The sequence below is a fragment of the Clarias gariepinus genome, chromosome 16, assembly GCF_024256425.1.
Source record: "Clarias gariepinus isolate MV-2021 ecotype Netherlands chromosome 16, CGAR_prim_01v2, whole genome shotgun sequence".
Classification (NCBI taxonomy): domain Eukaryota; kingdom Metazoa; phylum Chordata; class Actinopteri; order Siluriformes; family Clariidae; genus Clarias; species Clarias gariepinus.
The window spans coordinates 8,034,959-8,048,920 of NC_071115.1; the positions used below are offsets into that span (position 1 = coordinate 8,034,959).

General features: G+C 36.1%; 1 protein-coding gene across 1 annotated transcript; it reads left to right on the forward strand.

Annotated features, from left to right (window-relative positions):
* Positions 1–7,515: 7,515 nt before the first annotated feature.
* On the forward strand, positions 7,516–11,395 carry LOC128544948 (prostasin-like; the record flags this gene model as incomplete). The annotated part of the gene is made up of 8 exons (XM_053515263.1): positions 7,516–7,685; positions 7,772–8,040; positions 8,191–8,336; positions 8,419–8,674; positions 8,752–8,923; positions 9,018–9,271; positions 9,376–9,473; positions 11,195–11,395. Coding segments are annotated over 8 exons (1,566 nt in total), but the record flags the coding sequence as incomplete, so codon positions are not given.
* Between the last annotated feature and the right edge of the window lie 2,567 nt (positions 11,396–13,962).

Below are 13,962 nucleotides of genomic sequence, written 5' to 3' on the forward strand. Positions count from 1 at the left end.
TTTCCTTTTTTAAGTTAAAATCCAGCATCGACTGTAAGTCAGGTTGAAAAACATAGCTAATTATCTATCATATATTACATACAGTAAAACATGCAGTGATAATCTGTAAGTGGTACAGTAAAGGTACTTGTAAAATAATTTTTTAAATGTCTTCAATCATCAACTGTAAAATGTAAAGAAATTAATATACATGTTACAGTATTTTTTATAGTGTATGATCTGTGAGCCCTATAGGGATGATAGGAGTAAACAGGTAGTCATTGAACTGGGGGAAAATTCTGCCAAAATTCAAATATAATCAATTGCCCCAAAAAAGTAATAAACTAGACAGCATTAAAAAAAAATAATAATAATAAAAAAAAAATAAATATATATATATATATATATATATATATATATATATATATATATATAGAGAGAGAGAGAGAGAGAGAGAGAGAGAGAGAGAGATTCTGTTACATTTTTACAGTGTACCTACAATCAGTTTTCATGTCATTTCGCTAAATAAATGCCCACTAATTATATAATAAAAGTAAAAAATATAACCCCAGCCACTGAATGCAGTGCCAATATGAAGCCGGCCAAAAATTAGAGGGTTGATTAAGGAAGGGCATCCGGCATAAAACTTGTGCCAAGTTGTGTTGATCAGTTGGTTCGCTATGTTAATCCCTCAATGGGAGCAGCCAAAAAATTAACAACGCTGATCTGAATTTTTCAAGCCCATTGTTGTCAAAACTGAATATTAAGAAAATTCTTTCTGACTAAGACTGTACTGTTGCCATTGCCCATCTTCTGAGCACCCCTTCAGCTACTTGATAATCTGTTGCTCCTGGTTATTGATACTGTAGTTATCCTGGTTATTGAAAATGGCTGTAAATCCTGAATAGTTAATACCAAATAATACCTTTTGTCTAACGCCTTAACTTTAAGCTGAATGCCCTGACTTGCTTATATCTGGAGTGTTTCATTTAAAATTCCAAATAAAATCATAAGTGTTTGATTTCAAATTTAAATGTATGGATCTACAGAGGCCAAATGGCAACAAACTAATATTTGTTTCAAAATGTATGGACCTGACCTGAATGTACTGTACATGTGTGGTTTGGAATATTTTAAATGCTCTGTTGCACACATGTGGTGTATTTGTCTTGTTTATTCTTATAAAAGTTTACACTTATAGGGGACGTAGTATTATTTTTCATGTGATCACCTGAAGAACACCAGATTCATGGTAAAACATGGTGATGGTTATCACACTGTGGGACCCTTAGGACATGGGGCTCGAGTCAAGGGGAATAGCTTCAAATACCAATCTGTTATGACACACAACTTTCAGGTCTTTATGATACACTTAAACATGAAGAAAAAGCCTCAATGCTACTGTAAACAAATATTATTTTTTGAGACAGAATAATTATTCATTCATCTTCTATACCACTTTTTCTGTTAGAAGTTTATGTGGGGCCTGGAGCCTAAGAATTTTGGAAAAAGAAACTTTGGGAATGCCAATTAGCCTAATCTGCTTGTCTTTGGACAGTGGGAGGAAACTGGAGTACTCGAAAGAAACCCACCATGTACAGGGTACACACAGACCCAAGGCAGGAATCAAACCCTCAACCCTGGCCACAGTGCTATCCACTAGGCCACCATGGTGCCTCAACCTAATTGTATTAGTTATATAAATACTATACATTATCTATTACATTTCCTCAATAGAAGGAGTTAAACAATTAGTCGAAATACCCACATGATGTTTGCTTCCAGAATTTGCTGCTATTTAGTGGAATCCATTCATCCGTGCAATGTTTCATGTGCCACTGGCTGCAACACAACCCCAACGCATAATAGGTCCAACTCTATGCTTAATAGTAGGCAAGGTGCTCTTTTCATGAAATGCTGCTCCTTTTTTTCTCCAACCATGCCTTTGCTGATTGTGGCCAAAGAGTTCTATTTTAACTTCATCAGTCAAGGAGCAAGAGGAAGCGGGGCGTCCTTGCTCTCGAGCAGCGGCGCTGGTACAGTGTCTAGCCGAAGTGGAGGAAGAGGCTCAGAGCCTGCTGCTTGGCTTTCGTGAAGCTGGCCGAGCAGGTCTTGAAGCTGTTCCACCTGTTCCCTCAGGCTTTCAATGCGCTCCTCGATCACCTCTGCCCAGAACCTGTACAGATTCCTGGTTCTTTCCTCCCTCTTGTGTTGCTCCTCCTGGGGATCTTGTTCTATCTCGCCACCACCGTACCGGACCTCCCCGGCCCGTACCTTCTTTCGCGGTGCAGAGGAACTCGTTACCCCCAGCTGCATCACCCTTAAATGGCGTCCGCCGGATGGCGAGCCTGCAGCCTTCCCAGCTCTGCCACACCTCTTTCTCTCCATGCTCCTCGCTGTCGTTCATTCATTCCGCCAGCTCGGGCGAGATGGTGATTGCTCCCCCCAAAAAAACATCTAAGGGAGAGACCTCCGCTATGCCACTTTTACGGTCTAACATTCTGTCACGTTTTCTCTGCTGTCGTCTGTGTAAGTGTGGCATAAATGCTGGAGGCAAGATGTTACTTGAAAGAGATTCTTTTATTTGTTATCTTAAAGTCCCCAACAGAAACAATACTCCTTCGAGCCCTTTAGCAAACTTTAATACACTTTCTATTACAAATAAAACAACCAAAATAACTGTAACAATAACAGATGTTAGACACCTGACTGAACTTCAGTCAGGCTATTTATAGTCATCAACTTATTTCTGCGCCCCGGTTCAGGTGTACTCTATCACTTGACCGAGGTGCATTCTGGGAAACGTGGTGCAAATCAAACAAACTACAAACCAATAAACATACTTATTGGGTGTTTGGCGCCCTCTAGGGGTTAACCCTTACAATTATGACGTATAGATATTACTTATAACATTATTCTTATTTTTATTAATAATAATAATAACAATAATAATAATAGTAATAATAATAATAATAATAATAATAATAATAATAATAAGCATTTTATTTACATAGCCGTCTTTCTGGTCACCCAAGGTCACCTTCCAGATCAAACAAGAATAAAGTAAACAGTAAAACAAGATAAAACTGATAACAGAGATAACACTGAGTAATAAGAGAAGATTAAAACAAAAAAATAAATATAAATATTATTCAGTGCAAGATGTCATTATTGCTCTCTATTAAATTAAATTGAATTCAGTTTGTTAATTAAACATGATGAGTTTCACCACAATTACTCATTATTAGTGCAACAATAGCACTGTCATAACTCCCTAGTTATAGATCATTTTAAAACCATTTCCTTGCATTATTTTAGAGAAGTGTGTTAAATGGCACTTTTAAAAAAACACTTAATTTAAAGAAGTTACAGTAAAAAAAATCCTACCTTTTAGAAACGTTTAAATTTACAAACTGGTATTTGGGAGACCCCCTTACCCAAAGTGACTTGCATGTGCTTTAAAGTCTTCAGCAATAAATATACCAGTACACTGGTTTACTAGGTTACCAGCTAGAAATAAACACTGTTGGGAAGGGTTATTTTTTATGTTCTATGAATTGCATGTCCTTGTGTTGACAGTCAGTGATTTATTATAATAAGAGAACTCTAAGTCAATGACAAAAAAATTATTACAACAGAACAAAGAGAGAAAGAGACAGACAGTAGAAATGTAGAACAACTGGTTGGACAGAAGCCATCAAGAATTTTAAAGAATTTTTGTAATGATAAAATTATAAAAATGTTTTGAATTTGCATCATCTGCAGTTCAACCTAAAAGCCAGACTATCACAGTTGTGTTGTATATGTGTGTGGTTGTAAGGGGAATAGAGAGAGAGAAAGAGAGAGAGAGAGAGAGAGAAAGAGAGAGAGAAAACATGAGTGTTCGGGTGTGCGTACTGTATGTGAGAGAGTGTTTAAGAGGCGTGGTTTATGAGCTGATTACAGGTACATATACAAAAGCAAAGTATACAATTAAAGGGCATGAGAGTGTTTAATGATGGTGTTCACGACCTTGTGTGTGGTTCTCTTAGTCTTCTCCAGAGGTAAGTTTTTAACTCACACGCTGTTATACTATTCCAAGTACTGTTATATTACCTGAAATTAAAAGGAATTACAACAGGGTTTCTGAGATTAATACCACTGAATCGACAATCAATTAAGCATAGCCAGGCTGGTCTGTGATTTTTTAAACATCTTTGAGATCCTTGATCTTTTGATCTTTAACGCTCTGTTGGTATAAGTCTTAATAACAGAAAAATCAATGGCTTAAATGATACATTTTTATATTGGAAGGGATCTCTGACTGTGCCACAGCTGGAATATTTTTTCCCCCTATTTATAAGACGATATAGTAGAGAATGTACTTTAGTAGGAATGTTTTCTCAGGCTGCCACATAAGTAAAAAGAAAAATTAACACTTTACTACAAGGTGTATAAATAACCAATATAAAATCCTTAACACTAAAAGCCAGTTGTTTGGTTTAATCTTAGTTTAGAATTTCGATGCTCCAACAACTAGATCCTGTATTTACATAATAGCTCTATATCTCAAAGAAATTTTCCACAGGTACAGTTACATTGTGAAAAATATAGGGTTATATAGAGCTACATATATAAAGAGCTAAATTTAACAAAAAAATGGTCAAATTAGTTAGTAACCCTAATTTCCTTTCATTATAACAGTTTTATTGTAATTTTGTTTTCATTAACCATAATTATCCAACAGGGTATTTGGTTCACAGATTTCTAGACACCTGACAGATTTTCTAAGATGTTGCTCTTTGTATTCAAAATCTATATAAAACAACAACAACAAAAAAATGTAGTTTGATTACAGAGGGAATAAATCTTTTAAAAATGGTGGAGAATTACACAATAAAATATACTGTATCTAACTTGAATATTTATACTGATCATACAAACATTGACTAAAACTCTTTATACATCAAACAACCAACCAAACAAACAAATATAATTTGTTATCAAATAATTTGATTAAACAAAACATTTCTATCAAAAACATAATCAGACACGGTAACTAGATTGCTAGATAAAAATACAGATACCACAAAACATACAGCATATAATTTTTTATTTAATACAAATAAAATTGAATTGAATTGAATTAATGGTTCAGCTCCAAGTAAAACTGCTTTAAGAAGGTACGAACACAGTATGGATGATCTTGATGATCTTGATGTTCCAGTTTTGACAATCCATCCTCATATTAAAAAGAATTTATGTATCACATGTAAAGAGATGCTATTAACTTAGTTATGTATACTTGCTCCACTCCCTAAAATGTACAGAAAGGCGGTAGCTATTTTATTCCTGTAAACAAAATGGAGCAAAGATCTGCAAAAAAGCCTGATAAAACTTAAGTAAGAAGTCAGAGAACATGGCAAAAGCCCTATCTTCACCAAGAGGCAGGGATTATGCAAGTATTCAGTGAAGTTACTTTTTAACTATTTAAAAACTATTTAAGTAGGAAATATCTGTTATTTGAGGTGAAGAGTAGTCTGAATTGGGGTACATTGTGACATTTTTAAGTCCCAGCTAATGGCATGAGTTTGTAAAACAACATAAAATATAATACAATTATGAATTTCTGAAGAGTTATATTTAAGGAAACTTAAATTTATTAAAAAAATACAAAGCATAACATTTCATAGGGACATGTTTAGATGATAACTTGCATTAAGAATATAAAATATTTCAATAAAGGTTTTTAAAGTGCCCCTATTATGCCATTTTAAAGGTTGCTAATATTGCTTAATAAGTCTCTTAAAACAGGTTTACATGTATGCAAGGTCAAAAAACATTTTAGTTTTCTCCAAAAATAGATTTAATTTTACCCCATTTCTAAATGATTCGTAGTGTGAAGCAGTTCGAAGATTCAGTCTGTCTAAACCCCTCCTTTCCGTGAGCCCTCACTGCTGTGATTGGTCAGATGGCGCAGTGATATATGACTGGTCTACCGCTACAGCGTGCATCGGAAAACGAAACGCTCAGTACCTTAACTGAACGACAGTTCTGGAGACCCGTCGATATATAGAAAAGATGCTGTCGGTTTTACCGAATCTACAGCAAGCCCAGAGGGAAAAAATGCATCCACACACACGAAGTGCGCATACGCCTTGCCACTTCGCGAGTGTTAAGTTCAATTTTGGTGAATAGTGAAGAATAAACAGTTTAAAAGGATTTTGTGTGCTCTCGTTTTTATTGTTTTTTTTTATATTACAAGTTGTTCTCGATGTAGAACGTGGGCTGACATTATGGAAATATGTTACGGAGTGATGTGGATCCATAACAGAGTAAAAATAAATGTGCTAAAGACTCGTTTAGGCGAATGTGAGCCAACTCTTTTTTTAATAGACAAAAACTTCATTTAGCAGTGATAGTACAGATAGTTTATGTTCACATACAGCTACATGACACACTGCATGAAAGATAATATTTGAAAAAGCATAATAGGACCCCTTTAAACAACACTTTTTTAACCAGCTATAAACAAATACCAGAGTAATGCATCTAATTCTTCTAAATGCTAATTCTTCTCTGTACCTCAGAAACATACAGCTATTTTTTTTTTTTTGCCTAACCTTAATGCTGCCCAGTGCAAATAATCAGTCAAAGCAGATTTATTTAAGCCACCACCAGTACTAAGCAACCCCTAGCTGCTTTTGTCAAGCTGTTAGTAGGAGGGCATTGGTAGGTAATTAGTGGGAAATCTATGGAATCCACTTATTTCCTGAGATGGTGCAGGTGACACCCAAAACCTGTTCTTAGAAGGAAAGACGGAATTAGCAGAAAAGTATCTTAATTAGTCATAGTGATACACGACAAACCAGAATGACAATAGTCGTAAATGAGTACCGGTTAACAATATTAGCAGCAACAACAACAACAACAACAACAAAAAAGAATAATTAAACACTGTTTATTTGTCGAAATAATGATTAATGATTAACATGCTACCACACCATTTAACACACAACACACCTATGTTTCAGGATGCCTCTGTCAGCTGGATGGTAAGTTATTTTTTAAATCATTTGAAGTATTGAATTCCAAATTTCCTATACCTTGTCTGGTTTTCCTGACCCTCCTTAAGTATTTACCCGTGGCTGCTTCCACTATCTAAAGGTTTCTTCAGTTTGCCGATTTGGTGAAACTCTTGTGAAAGCATTTCATGTTGAGCCTAGAGTTAAGTTTACTGTGTCATAAAAAAGTTTGAAGTGGATGCAATATAGCAAATTAAGGTTAAATTTACCCTGCATTACCCCTGGAATCAAATTGGCCCTTAGGTCACCCTCAGCTTTGTTATTATTGGATGTTCCTATCTTGAATTACAATATTTGCTGGTTACCATAGTATTTCTCTTGGCTAACAAAATATAGTGGTACAAGTTTTGTCACTTGTATGCATTTCATGGCCAAAATCGAAGTACATAAGTACATAAAGGATTTATTGAGACATAGACTAAACAATAAAATACTGTACTTATCAAATAAATGAGAATAATTTTTTTTGTCTTTATCAGTCTGTGGCATATCTAAACTAAACACCAGGATAGTAGGAGGACAGGATGCTGTTCCTGGGTCTTGGCCTTGGCAAGTCAGTCTACAAGTGTTTGGAAGACATTTCTGTGGTGGATCCCTCATTAGTAATGGCTGGGTCCTCTCGGCAGCTCACTGCTTTAAAAGGTGTGTAGAATAAAAACTGTAAAAGGTTTACAGGAGTTTGACACATAATGTATCAGTGCTAAGCAATGGTTATCTTTATTTTTCAGTTACACATATAATCAAGTGACAGTAAAACTGGGACTGTATTCCCTGGCTGAAAGCAATCCTAACAGTGTCTTAACATCCCTCGCTGCAGTCTTTGTACATCCGGACTACAACAGTCTAACAGCGGACAACGACCTGTCTTTACTGCAGCTATCTTCTAATGTATCATTCAGTAATTATATCACTCCTGTCTGCCTGGCTGCAACAGGGAGCACTTTTAACAATGGCACCCTGACATGGATTACTGGCTGGGGAAACATCCGTGTTGGAGGTGAGAATTAAAATTATTGGTGTAGTTTTTATAACCTTAATGTCAAGTAGTGGTATTTGAAAAAGTAGAAATGTTCGCCAAGAAACGTTTTTGTTAAAATTTGAATTTTTCAAATTTGAATTTGAGTTGAATTTACTTGTGTTTCCTCAGTCAGTCTACCATCTCCTGGGCAATTACAGGAAGTGCAAGTTCCAATTATTGGAAACAGGATATGTAACTGTTTAAATGGCGTTGGAACTATTAACAATAATATGTTGTGTGCTGGGCTTTTGCAAGGGGGCAAGGACTCATGTCAGGTATTACCATCATAAGTGATTCACTTTTTGTATTGTAGCTCTTTGTATTTAGAAAACATAAATGTCTGCCTGCACTGCACAGGGTGACTCTGGAGGTCCACTGGTCATCAAACAAGACTCTCAGTGGATCCAGGCTGGGATTGTAAGCTTTGGTGAGGGCTGCGCTCTCCCAAATTCTCCTGGTGTGTATACGAGAGTTTCTCAATATCAGAATTGGATCAATCAAACTATCACCGCAAACCAGCCAGGCTTCGTTAAATATACAACCAGTGGCACTGATAGTGATCTGCAGGTGAACTGTAGTGACTTTCAAAATGTTCCCCCAACTACTGCAACACGTAAGCTTATTTTGAATTTCCTGCTGAAGTAAAACATAAATCATAAGCACTGCACTAAACATTTTCTTTCTCTTCAGGTGTGGTATGTGGAAGTGCCAAGCTCAATACTCTTTCAGGAACAGGCAGCCCCTTGGCATCAGCTGGTACATGGCCATGGATGGCCAGCCTGCAGCTTAACGGTTCTCACGTTTGTGGTGGAACACTGATAGCCCAGAAGTTTGTCATGAGCTCAGCTGATTGCTTTTCTAGGTAACCGATATGCATCCCAGAATAGCAGAGTGGCTGTCAAACACTACTATAAACTTTAGCCAGATATTAAACACATTTTTACCTTTTTGTCTAGCTCAAACAATCCCTCTGACTGGTCCGTAAAACTGGGTCGGCTCAATCAGATCGGCTCCAATCCCAACGAGGTCACTGTTGCTGTGGCTGATATCACATTCAGCACAAGTGGCAGCAATAACATAGCAGTGCTGAAGTTGTCTACCACTCCTACTCTTTCCGACTTCATCCAGCCCATATGTGTAAACCTGGGGACTACCAGCTACAATATTGGTTCTCAATGCTGGGCAGCTGGCTGGGGCTCAGGAGGAGGAGGTACAGGTTTATTTTTGTGTCAAACAAAATAAGTGTCTCATTTTAATAGCAAATGAATTATGCCTGCACTTCAAAAGCTCTTACTAATCCTTTGTTTGCTGTAGCTCAACAAACACTACAGCAGTTCAACACCTCTATAGTGGACTGTGGAAATGCGGCTTCATCAAGCAGCATCTGCATAAAAGCCATACCATTAGAACAGGTCTCTGAGTTTTTTTTTTTTTTTTTTTTTGTATATATATTTAAAATAAGAGACCACTGCAATTTACATCAGAATATTTCTTCAAGAGGAAGATGGATGATCAAAAACTATCAATTAAAGCTGTGCTGTTTTCTTTTTTGCAAAAAAACCAAAAAGTTGTATAAAGTTACCCAAAAGCAAGGTAAAAAACTGGTGGAGAACCAAAATGCACGAAAGCTGTAATTGCAAATTGAGGTTATTTCAGCAAATAATGATTTCTTGTTCATTTTATTTAGTCAAAGCATTAACACAATTTGTTTTACAGTGGAACCTTGGTTTTCACAACCCCAAAATATCCATATATAAATAATATAAAATTAAAATAATATAAAGTAAAATATATATACAATATAAAGTAAAAATAAAACAAATTAAACTGCGCTTTACTTTTGAAAAGTGTAGTTATGCAGAGCTGACAGTTCTGTAACTTATGCCTTTATTGACAACAACAGAAATGTATGAAATAGTTATATCAAAAACTCATGACACATGTGCTCTCTGCTTCCCGCATCCATTACTCACTACTGCCATCTATGCATGTAGGTGAACAATAAACCCACTTTACTACAAAAAAGAAGCCTAGCTGCAGTGATTGAGACCAGATAGAGGAGGAATGGGGGAAGGAAGCTGCTATGTTGGACACACACACACACACACACACCCCTGCTTGAGCATGCTCAGACACACACACATACACACACTTCTATGCAAGCACACACATCCCCACCTCCACGCGAGCACATACACATGCCCACCCCTGCGCAAGCACACACACATACAAACACAAAATAAAAGAGGCTTTAGAGAAAAAAAAACATTGGCTCAGTTGTGATCACGTTACTCACTGCGTCAAAACAAGAAGCACATGCGTGCCACATAGTACTCTATGATATATTGGTACTCGTATATCAAGACAATTTATTAAATAATTTTTCTCATCTTGCATATGAGTTATTGAAGCTCTGCAAATAATGCATGATCTTGGGTTATTTTGATATGTTTTGATGATGTAATTTTCTTTAAATATACACTCTAAACAAGAATAGATATATTTTGAAAATATTGTCAGCAGTTCACAAAACAATTTAACACAACTGCTCTTCTCACTAATAATACATGCACCTGTAAGAAAAAAAACTTTTATTTTTAACAAATTAGGAGATTAAGAAAAAAGAGATTATTTTGCAATGGACTCTTATTTTTTCCAGAGCTGTATATGCAGTTAGTCAATGTACAATGGAAACATAACTGTTATTATGTTTTTCTCTTTACCAGATTGAAAGAGGAGGTCCTCTTATGTGTAAGATTGGACAGACATGGATCCAAATAGCAGTTTTAACCCTCACAAGCAACAGCACGAACAGCACCACTAATTCTACCAACAGCTTAAACAGCACCACTGATTCTACTACCAGCTCAAACAACACCACTAATTTTACTACCAGCTCAAACAACACCACTAATTCTACTACCAGCTCAAACAACACCACTAATTCTACTACCAGCTTAAACAACACCACTAATTCTACTACGAGCTCAAACATCCCCACTAACTCCACTACCAGCTCAAACAACACCACTAATTTTACTACCAGCTTAAACAGCACTAATGGCTCCACTAAAATCTTGTTAGAACGGTCTTCTCGTGACACGAGTATACAAACCTTTACTTTAACATCTAGCTTCTCAGCTTTCTTAATGTCTACAGTGGGTTCTTTCCCTCTTCCTGCAACATCCAGCAGCACATCTTCATCTTCCTCATCTCCATCTTCTGGCAAAGAAGTTTTGTCATCCCTCTCATTTGCCTCAGTCCTTCTAATGTCCCTTCTAATTCTCATCCAAACCTTGGAGTTAAAATAAAGACTCCTAATGAGCCAATATAAGTAATCAGATAAATTACACTACTGTATATCTTAGAAAAAATACACTACATTCCTATTTATTCATCCTTAATTTTTACTGGGAACACTAAGTATAGGGTAAAATGTTTCTGACTTTCTATTCTAAAGTTAAAATTTTTATACAGAATTTTTTTATAGCTTTTTGGCACCTTTTACCTGCTTGGTTTGATAAAGTAAAAATTAGCAGATATTATCTGTATGCTTAAGTATATTTGATAAAGCAGTCACAGCACTACTCTAAGCATGTTTAACTTTCAAACACTATAAAAATTAGCTTAAAACAAAATGCTATTTTTCCCACTTGCAGAATTGTCTGTAAAGAACTGCTGTACAGCTGTATCAACTGTAGGTCATTTTGTATAAAGCATCGGGCAAATATAGTTGATAATTTATTATATATACATACTGTGAAATACGCTGTACACCAGCAAATCCACCTCTGAATGGCTGAAGAAAAACAAAATGAAGACTTTGGAGTGGCCTAGTCAAAGTCCTGACCTGAATCCTATTGAGATGTTGTGGCATGACCTTAAAAAGGCGGCTCATGCTATAAAAAAAACCCTCAAATAAAGCTGAATTACAACAATTCTGCAAAGATGAGTGGGCCAAAATTCGTTGCAAGTTCAATTCAATTCAATTCAATTTTATTTATATAGCGCTTTTGTCTCAAAGCAGCTTCGCAAGTTATCGCAAACGCTTGATTGCAGTTATTGCTGCTAAGGGTGGCCCAACCAGTTATTAGGTTCAGGGGGCAATTACTTTTTCACACAGGGCCATGTAGGTTTGGATTTTTTTTCTCCCTAAATAATAAAAACGATCATTTAAAAACTGCATTTTGTGTTCAATTATGTTATCTTTGACTAATAGTTAAATGTGTTTGATGATCAGAAACATTATGTGTGACAAACATGCAAAAGAATAAAAAATCAGGAAGGGGGCAAATAGTTTTTCACACCACTGTATTCCACACATTGGGCCCTATAATACCCAACTTTTCCTGGCCTTCCTAAATGCACTTTACAGAGACCTGATTCTAGAACAAGAAAGAGGTTTAGTTAAACCACATTTGCCTAATTATGTTGTTGTCTGGGATAATGTCAGCTTCCACCGACCCAACAGTGTTAGGGACTGGTTTGCTGCACATGAAAGGATAACAGTGGAATTCCTTCCACCATACTCTCCATTCCTAAATCCAATAGAAGAGTTTTTTTCAGCATGGAGGTGGAAAGTGTATGATCATAGACCACAAAATCAGATGTATTTGTTGGATGCCAGAATGTTGCATGTGAGGACATCACAGCTGACCATTGCAGGGGATGGGTGCGGCATTCAAGGAGATTTTTTCCACGGTGTGTGGCAATGGAAAACATCAGATGTGATGTTGATGAAAATCTTTGGCCTGACCAACGTGAGCGACAAGATGTCCACCAAGAATATTTTTTTTTCCCATAAATGGCATTTGTTGTTTTTGTGTATTTGTGGTAATACACAAATATAAAATGTAAAGTGAAATCTTGTTACTCTTGTCAGTTACTTTACATGTACAGTAATACACTTGTATTGTGTATATACACATGAAGTACAAAAATAAACACTGTACAAATACAAATGTTCATAGACTTTTTTTCCCTACATACTATTGACTTTTCTCAACAAATATGAGATTTTTGTTTCAACCCTTAATTTTCATGGTTGACTGTTGTGGTGAAAAAACAACTAAATATTTTGACCAGTGTGGCTCACACAACGACAAAAATACTTTAGATTTTGGTGGCCTTGGCCAAATTATTGACACAATAACTAGGTTTTGAAGCATGAATTAAATGTTTTGGGTGAGTGACTACGTTTGCAGACGTGCTATAAAGTTTTGAAGTTCCTGCAAACAGTTGTGACATTTGCACTCACAGTTTAGAGAATGTTAAGACTGTTTCGAAAAATGTGCCAAAGCAATTGAGAAAAACTTTTTAAAAAAAGAGCAAAACACAGATTTACAATTTTTGAAAATAGATAAACAACCAAGACGTGGTCAAGAATCAGGAACAAGTATGATTGGTGGAAGGTTAAGAAGGCAAAATAGAGGAATAAGAGGCCAGAGACAGACATATTTCTGATGACATTAGAGCCACTATTGTGGACCATGTTGTCAATTATGGCCTTACAATGGCTGAGGCGGGTTGGAGGGTTCAGCCAAATATTGGGAGATCAACGGTTTCTTCAATTATTTAAACATTTTGTTGTGAGAACAGGTATGTAATCCGCCAGTGTGGACTGGGCCTTTTTTGTGTATATACATTCACTAGTAAAAGTACAATAATTGTGAATCCTGTTCAGTCTCAGTATACAATCAATATTCCACAGTCTCATGGCATTTCACGCAATAGTCACGTAATTTGTGTAAACCTTGGTTAGTGCACACAGATACAAATTTCGAAGGTTTTTTTTCGTGCCAGACAACACGATTCTCTTTTCGTGCCAGAGAACACGGTTTTAAAAACAATTCACTTCCAGATAAATAAAACAGATTTAAATATATAGAAAAATAGCTCTAA